General features: G+C 48.2%; 1 protein-coding gene across 1 annotated transcript in view; it reads right to left on the minus strand.

The window, feature by feature from the left end:
* The window catches only part of VPS8 (vacuolar protein sorting 8 homolog (S. cerevisiae)), a 92,831-nt gene extending 84,450 nt beyond the window's left edge, over window positions 1-8,381 (minus strand). The window contains exons 1-4 of the mRNA XM_009887385.1: window positions 8,355-8,381; window positions 4,928-4,985; window positions 3,969-4,072; window positions 1,711-1,827 (exon numbers count right to left, since the gene is read on the minus strand). Of these exons, the coding sequence (XP_009885687.1) occupies window positions 1,711-1,827; window positions 3,969-4,072; window positions 4,928-4,985; window positions 8,355-8,381 (306 nt within the window). The remainder of the gene's footprint in view (window positions 1-1,710; window positions 1,828-3,968; window positions 4,073-4,927; window positions 4,986-8,354) is intronic.
* Window positions 8,382-8,391: the final 10 nt, after the last annotated feature.

The following is an 8,391-nucleotide window of genomic DNA, read 5'->3' on the forward strand; positions in this document are numbered from 1 at the left end:
AAAGGGGCCGCGGCGCCCCGCGCTGCTCATGGACGCGGCTGGGAAACCGGGCCCGGGACCTACAGGGTCGTGCGTTAGCCTCCAAAGGAAGAAAAAGGGGAAAAAAAATTAATTAATAATAGGTAAAGAAATGAGAGACAAGAGAGCAACGCGTGTTGCCCCCTTTCCCGGACCCCCAGCGCACCTTAGCCAACAGCCAAGTGGGTTTTGCCACAATTCCCAGGAATTCGCCAAGAAAAAAAGTGTTGCTGTAGGTTAGAGACCGGGTGAGAGACAAAAGCCTTGGGTATACGTAGCTATTTTAGACAGGGCAAGAGCTGGTGGAACAAGACTGGGTTTTTCTCTTTAAAACCAGCTGGAAAAGTCGAGCAGCATTTGCAGCTTGTCCTGTGTCTCAGTTATTCCAGACAGAAGAAAGCCCCGTGGCATTTCCAGGAGCCCTCGCCAAGCTAGGAGGCAAGGGTCAGCACTGACCAACGTGAAATAAAACACATGGTGAACAGACAAATCTTACAGTTTAATGCTGTCGGACATCCGAGCTACCCCGGTCTCCTACTTGTGCCTATGTACAGCTTGGAGGCAACACCACGCTGTGTGCCGACCCGTCAGAGACCGGGGGAAGAGCCCACGTTGCGCCCGTTTGGAGGAATGGCCCCTCTGGCATCCCAGGAGCGGCAGCGGCTGAGGTGTCGTTCAGGGTTCCAGCTTTAGCAAAGGCACACACTAAGGGCACAGAGAGCATCCTACAGCCGGCCTGCCTTCCCTATTCCGCCTTCCCCTTGGTCTTCCTGAAGAGCAGCAGTGTTTCCCTCCTCTTTGGAGAAGGCTCCGTCTCGTACCTAGCAGCAAGAGCACGTGGATGAGCAGGGAATGCCCTGAGTGTCCTCTGACCCTCCAGATGAGCATCTATCCGCCAGGCTGGTCCCCATTTTCCACCTCCACCTGAGCAGGAACCAGTCCTCCCGCTGTTCTCAGGGCCAGGCTCAGCTCAGCAGTGAGAGCAGAAGACCTACCCCTGTCCAGGGTCACCTTCTGAGCTCTGAATCAGCTCTGAACCAGCAAAAGCTGGGGAAAAAAACATTTACAGAAACAGGCCAGCCAATATCACCTCAGAGAGCTGCTCGGTGGAGGGAGCTTGCAGTTACCAACACACCACCATCTGTATGTGTTGAAGATGCCTGAGAAAAGATGAGCAGAGCTCCGCAAGAGGCGCCAAGGCAGAGCGCCACAGTATCAGTCACAGCAAGAAACAAAAGTGACTAAGATTGCAATGAACTGTCCCCCACCACAGCCTGAGAAATGCCCTCACAGAGACCTGCTAGAGATTCTGGAGTTAGAAGCTGAGTAGGAAAGTAGCTTTAAAGAATAAAATAAGTGCTTAGAGCAGGTGAACAGGTCAAGAGAAGTCACAGTAGAGTTTTTCTTTCATCCTGCCGAGCTGGATGATTTGTACTGCTTTTCCTCTCATCAAGAGGACAGAGGTTTTGAAAAACACAATTACCCCCTCCCAGTTTCCTCCATCTAGGTAGGCTCCACAGGCCTGTGGACACTCAAGCAGCACGCTACCCAGATTTCACAGTCACTCCTGACAAAAGGACAGGATTTTTGTGAGGAATGAACTCTGCTTTAGAGCCATGGTGGCACTGGGGAGCTGAACCTTTCCTCTGGCGTGCACATCTACAGGTATTTAAGGATTTAGTGACTGATTACCACCACATGCTCTCCTCCATGTTCTAAAACCTTCTTTTCCACTGCCAGCTGTTCCAGGATGGTCTTCTGCAGCAATGGTGCATTTGCTCCTCTTACAACAGCTACTAATTCTCCTCCCTGAAAGGTGGGAAAAGCAAACCAGTGAGTAAGTGCTCGAGTAGTGCCTTCTGGGCTCTGGAAATCACCACCAGCAGCACATCACGTATGGTATTATGTACCAGGCCCTCCTCCCTGACAGAGCTGTTGGGCTCCAGAACAAGAGGGAAACTTTGGAACAACCTTCTTTGTCATTCCTGATCAGCGTTAGGATGAACCAAAGCAGCTGGCGAGAGGAGGGAGGTCCTGCAGTAGCAAGAGGCTGAATGCGAAGACCTCGCTGGGCAACACGCATGCCCACGTGCTAACACGGTGTGAACACTGCGCACGTGGACTCAGCCAGCCACAGGACCCTGCGGACACACACATGTTGCCCTAAGTCCCAGGGATTCCTGGGCGTGAGTCATAGGGATTTTCATGGCTAAGCTCGGGGAAAGGGCCATGAAACATAGCCATCCATCACAGGCTACATGGGCCTCCCCCAGGTGAAGAAAAAGCTTGACAAACTCTAGCTAGAGAGTTCCTGTAACTTTGTGCAATGTCTGCCTTTCACCCACCTCCACAATTTAAACTGTTTTAATTCATTCATATATTAATCTCTCGTTTTGTTTTGGTTTTCTTAATAAAGCAAAATTGCATTATTCTGTTTCCTGGTGGTCAAGCAGAAAGTATCTAAATGTAAACTCTGCCTGTATATTCTTATCTATGCAGCACTTGATCACCAGTAAATACAGAGCAAATACAATCGTCCTGTCACACATGAAAGAAAAGGAGTATCCCTCAAAAAGGACAGTTGTTCCCACCAGCAAATCACTGTTATTGCTATACAGCTACTGTAAAAATAATTTCACTCACTGCATAAAACAGAAAGACAGGCTCACATTTTCCTCTGTATTTTTCCAGAGCATCAATGGAATCAACTTCAGCCTAAAAGGGGGTAAAAAAAAAAGGGTTGGACTAGATGATTGAGGGTTGGACTAGATGATCTCCAGAGGTCCCTTCCAACCCTAACAATTCTGTGAATTCTGTGAATTCTGTAAAAGGAATGTAACATAGAACAGCTGTTTCTAGAAAAGCATTTCTGCTTCGGAGGAATACACATGCAACTGCCTGGAGTCAGACACCCTCAGCCGCGTGGGACTCATCCCCCACGTACAGCAAAACCCCGCTGGGTCCCAGTCCTAGGGGACAAAATGACACTGGTCAGAGCCGGGGCCACAACCACCTCGCAGCTCAGTAGCAGAGACCTGAGAAGCAGGCGGATTTCACCCGCAGGAGTTGGAACAGCAGCGCTTGTGGGGCAGGGATATCTATCTCACAGCAGCTTGCCTGAGTGACTCCCAGAGAAAAAAAAGCCTGAAAAATGAAAGCAGGGGCTCTTGTCTGTAAGGAGTGAGAGAGGTGACAGGAGGAGGTGTGGTGGTGGCAGCAGCAGAGGCAGCAGCAGGCTGCAAGGAGTGCTGAGCAGGGGCCTCCACGAGAAACCTCAGTGCCATCGGCTCTGCCAGCGATGGAGAGCTGCCCTTCAGCCAGGAAAGGCATTTAAATACAGAATAGCAGCACAACTGAGTTAGGGAGGGACTTCTGAAGGTTCAAGACCCTGCCCACAGCAGCGCTAGTCTCAATGTTATAGGGCGTTGCTCAAGGCTGCGGGAGTTTTTAGCATCTCCAAGAACCAGTGCTCCACAGCCTCTCCGGGAACTTGTCCCAGTGTCCAACCACTCCTACGATGAATACATTTTCCTTCTATCTGCTTGGATTTTTCCCTGCTGCAACTTGATCCCATTGTCTGTTGTTCTTTTGCTGTGTACCACTGAGAAATATCTGTCTCTGCCTTCTCTATTAATCCCCCACTAGACATCTGTCCCTCCGTCTTCTCCAGGGTGAACAAACCCAGCTCCTTCAGAGTCTCCCAGTACTTCTGAGGGACACATATGTTAACGATTCTGTCTAGCATTACTTGAAGCCGGAAAATTCTTAATGACAGGAGTTCTTATTGATGTAACCAAGTATCTGTATTTGGCAGGCTCGCTCACACAAGCTGCAACTCCTGGACTGTTACGATTTTGGCTGAATATTGGAAAGATAAATGACTGCAGCCTTTAGTTCCCTGCTAATTCCATGGGACCGGATATTTTAAGTAGTGCCAAATTAGATCTTACCACAGCGAAATGCAGGAGATCGCTGCCAACTTCGTTCCTTATTTTTCGGAAAAGATCCACTACGGTTTTGCATGGACCACACCAGGCTTGAAACACATCAACAACTGCAAGGAGGAAAATGAGCAAGAATGAGGTCAAAATGGGTCAGTTTAGACACAGACCTATGACCAAGAGGTTGGTTTGTGCACCTTTCCACTGTGCAGCATAATCATTTGGAAGGGGACTGCAAAAGGGTGCTAGTGCAGTAAGAAGAATCTTGAAAACCTCTGAGGATCGAGGTCTCCTCCTCTGGTGACCTCTGCAGCACCACCCTGGGGAAGGAGGTTTGCCTTATGTCCAGCCAGAACTTCCCAAGCCACAACTTGTAGCTGTTACTCCCGTAGTTCTGTCTGGAGTGTGGCAGGACTCGGATTGAGCACTAGAAGGGCTACAGATTCAATTCTGAAGTAGAAACTATCATACTCTTTCAAGAGTTTAAATGCTAGATCAGAGGATGAAATCACATTGTAAAATAATGAGCTCATAACAATGTTATAGAGGAGTCTTTAGAAGAAACGTTGACGTGGCTGTGACCTTGGAGGTACCAGATCTTCTCAGGAAAACTGCTGCACAGAGGTAGAGCACATGAGGCTTAGCTAGCAGCCCTCGAACCTCCACCCCTGGGGACCAAGGCTATTCCTTGCACTGGGGACAGTCCTGCTCCAAGCAGGTGGCTGGACTGGAGACTCCACAAGTTCCTGCAGCAGCACTGCTTTGATTGCATGATAACCGTCCCACCTAAATGAAGACAACTACACCCTCCAGCTAGCCTCAGCTCTGTTAGCATATTTCTTTCTTCCTTTTGGGGCAAGAGGAATGGAGGGACTGAACAACCATATCAGTAGTAACTGATTCCTAACAATACTGATGTCCTTTTAACACAGAACAAATGCGATCTCGTATGTTGACCAAACCCTTACCAATGAGTCCTTTGAGACACAGCATTTCTTCCCAAAGCTCCTGGCTATTGATGGTAATCTGTGTGAAAATTTAAAAACACGGTAAAAGCAACAGTGGGTCACCAGGTACTACACAGTGGCTGAAAACATACTGACAAATCACTTCATGCCTGAGCTTAAGATGGACTCAGGAAACTCTTAACTGCAATCCTCTCACCTCTGACCAGCTGGGCAGGGCCAAGCTGTGCTCGCACATGGGTGGAAGACCTCAGAAAACACAGCTGAAGTCAGATATCCTCACTCCTGAACTCTTATTCCTTCCCACAAGCTCTTGCTACTACCCGATGCCAGCTCTGAGACCCCTCGGCCAACCAGCTGCAGAAAAACTTATTTGATTAGAGACCCATGTTGTCTCACAAGAACCATGGAAAGGCAGATGGAAAGGGTAGCAGCATCCAGCCAAGAGCAAGCCCTCCTCTGTTTAGTGGCAGCAACTACTTGAAGTGTCTGACTGCTTGGAGACCCCCGGCTCACTTTGCAGGGAGACCAAGAGTTGTTCCGGGGGGTGACTGAGGACACGGCCCCCTGACTGACCGGAGCCCTCGCTGAACCTGCCTGGTGTGTCGTGTATGGCGCAAGACAGGAGGTCTGTGAAATACCCGTACAACCTCAGGTTTTTCCTGGCACTCTCCTGCTTTTATGGCAACGCAACTCTTTGTGGGGCCACGCAGCACCACCCGGGAGCAGGGAAGGGCTCCAGACATTCCTCCTGTGCCTTGGCTTACCATACAGCCCTGCAGGTGCGCGGGTACCAGGAAGAGCAGCAGGGATGAGGGACCCTGAGCTCCTGCTATAAAAGAAACACAAAGAGCTACTTTGCTTTCACTTAAATGGAAGCCAGATACATAATGATGTTTTAACACAGGCTAGCAGCTAAAATGGTTAAGAGCCACTGGCAGATAACTGACTGGACTGGTTCTCTGCAGGCTGCCAGAACCCCAGCACAAGAAGCACAGCCTTGGAGGAGAGCCACACACACGCGGACACCCGCTAGGTCCCAGTACAGCAGGGACCTCCCATCACAGCCAGCGCGGCGCTCAAAAGTGGCAGTGAGGTGGTGGTCTGGGCTGACCTGCAGCATTCAGAGTGCTCCCTCAACACATTCCTCTCTGGCACACATCCTCCTTTCCTCACACCTATTTCAGACCCAGCCCTCATCAAATTTACAAGCCAGACCCTTCTCCACCAGCAGTTTCTCACCTTGCCTGCACACAAGCTATACTACTTTGTTAAGATGTTTCAGTCTTGATAAAATAAAGCTGTAAATACACAGCTTTCACGATGTCTGGGCACTAGAGGGTGGTCTGAGCCCAGCATGTCCTTACCCGAATTACCAGCTGCTATCTAAAGACTTCCAAAACATGGTGAACAATAGAAAGCATAGAAAGATCTAGATCTGGGAGGGATCCGTGGAGCCACCGGTCTAATCCCCTGCTCAAAACTCAGTGTTAGATCAGGTTGCTCAGGGACTTACCCATTCAAGGATGCCCTCGGCAATTCTATACATTGTGCCATGTACTGTATTATCCCACACTCCAATAATGTTATTAGAAAGGAAAATATCTCTAACATCTCCCCCATCTTACACTACTTGCCCCTCAGTATGCACCTCAGAAAAACACAGTAAGTTTTGGGTTTTTTTTTTTAAAAAAAAAAAAAAAAGGCTTCTTGAGAATGTAAGATCTGGTTTTGTTTATCCTGAACAATGAAAATCCCTTAATAACTTTCTCAGTTGGTATCATTAATCCCAACTACATTTAGTCTGCACTGGAAGACAGTAAGTTGCAATAAGGCCAGCTATTTTACACTAATTAACACCAAAGGGCATTAAAGGACCACTGAAATTGCAAAGTCTGGAATTCCAAGAGTAGAAACACCAGTGCAAATTAAGTGGCCTCTTAACAGATTTCAAGAGATGTCACTGGAGGTCACACAGTACAGTTTCTCCAGGACCCTGCCTCACTCAGAGAACGGGGAGTTGTTCAAATACCTCCCTCTCTTCTCCTGTTCAGCACATGACCCCAAGCCCAATTCTTTCAGAGAACACCTGGAGAATTAAGAAATTTAATTACACCAGTTATCACGAGTTCTAGGACCACCCTCGTAGTGTTGCACAGCATGTTAATGAGTTCAAAGGATTTATGATAATAATTTGTGATAATGAGTTCAGCCGTGAGTTCAACTGATGGACTCAAAGTAATGCCGGCACCCTTCAAAGTGCTTTGCTAATTTGGATGCCCCGAGGCTGCTGGGACTTGGCTTTTCGCTTATAGCCAGAACTTTTCTAGGACATCACATCATATCCCACATGAAGTCCAGCTTTCATCTGCAGATGTGAACAATCACATTTTTTGCAGATCTAGACCCAGCTTCCCCTTAGTTGCCAAAGGTACAAGGTCTGGTTGATGTAATTTTCCCCATTGCACAGGAACACAGTTGGACAAGTAGCAGCAGAAACCATTTTTACCTTAATAAAGTGATCCTCTTTCTCTTATATAAATGTTTACATTTTCAATCCATGCTTTTCAATTTTAACAGTGAATAAACAAGGTTAGAGAGCCCATAATCTCCTTGAGTATTTCTCTCTTGAGAAGACTGAACTTGTTTCAAAATTTGAAAGTTATCTTAATAACCTACTTTGGGTTTTTCAATGGTTTTGCACACTAAACTGCTCTCAGAAATGCTCTCTCACCTATGTAGGTAGTTATAAAGCGTCATTACGTCACTTGCTCAGTGTAAATAGGGAAAAATTCCTCTACGCATCATTGTGCGATATGTTTTTCAGCCTTTGAATTTTTCTTGTGCCTCCTAACTTTTCCACCTTTACAGCAATCTTTCTAAATACATGAACGGGTCAGAAATGTTCAGCGACACTTCCCGTTCAGGAGAAATCCCCGCTCCCCCAGTTCCCTGCTTCTAAATGTCCTCTGAACAATTGCCCCACGAAACACGGATGCGTTTTGACCTATGGAAGCAGCCAAACCCGCGCCAGCTCCTAACAGCTCAAACACAACCTGCAGCCCCGCAGCGGCCTCCCTCTGCAGCCCACGGCACCGACTTCGGGGGACAGATTTCACCCGCCATCCTTCCCACCTGCCTTCAGGAATGCTTTCCCACCCCAAGGACCTCACAGAAGGGCTTCGCCAGTGGAATCTGAGATACCTCGAGACTGAAGCTCACCCTTTGCGCTTCCAACGAGTTTAAAAGGTGTTTTAAAAGCCTGGCTCCTACTGACCTGCAGAAGCACCTCCTTTTTCTTTGCAGCCATCCTTCTGCAGGAACGAGGGTCCCTTGAGCAGCCGTCCCAAGTGCAAAGCGCTGCAGATATCCTCCAATTACATGAATCCAACTGCTGGGGCCAACCTGCACCACAGAAAAAGCTTTTTACCTGTTTTTGCTCCTCTGCGCAGGACATAGCGCCTACA

The sequence above is a fragment of the Charadrius vociferus genome, unplaced genomic scaffold (genome assembly GCF_000708025.1).
Source record: "Charadrius vociferus isolate BGI_N301 unplaced genomic scaffold, ASM70802v2 scaffold406, whole genome shotgun sequence".
NCBI lineage: Eukaryota > Metazoa > Chordata > Aves > Charadriiformes > Charadriidae > Charadrius > Charadrius vociferus.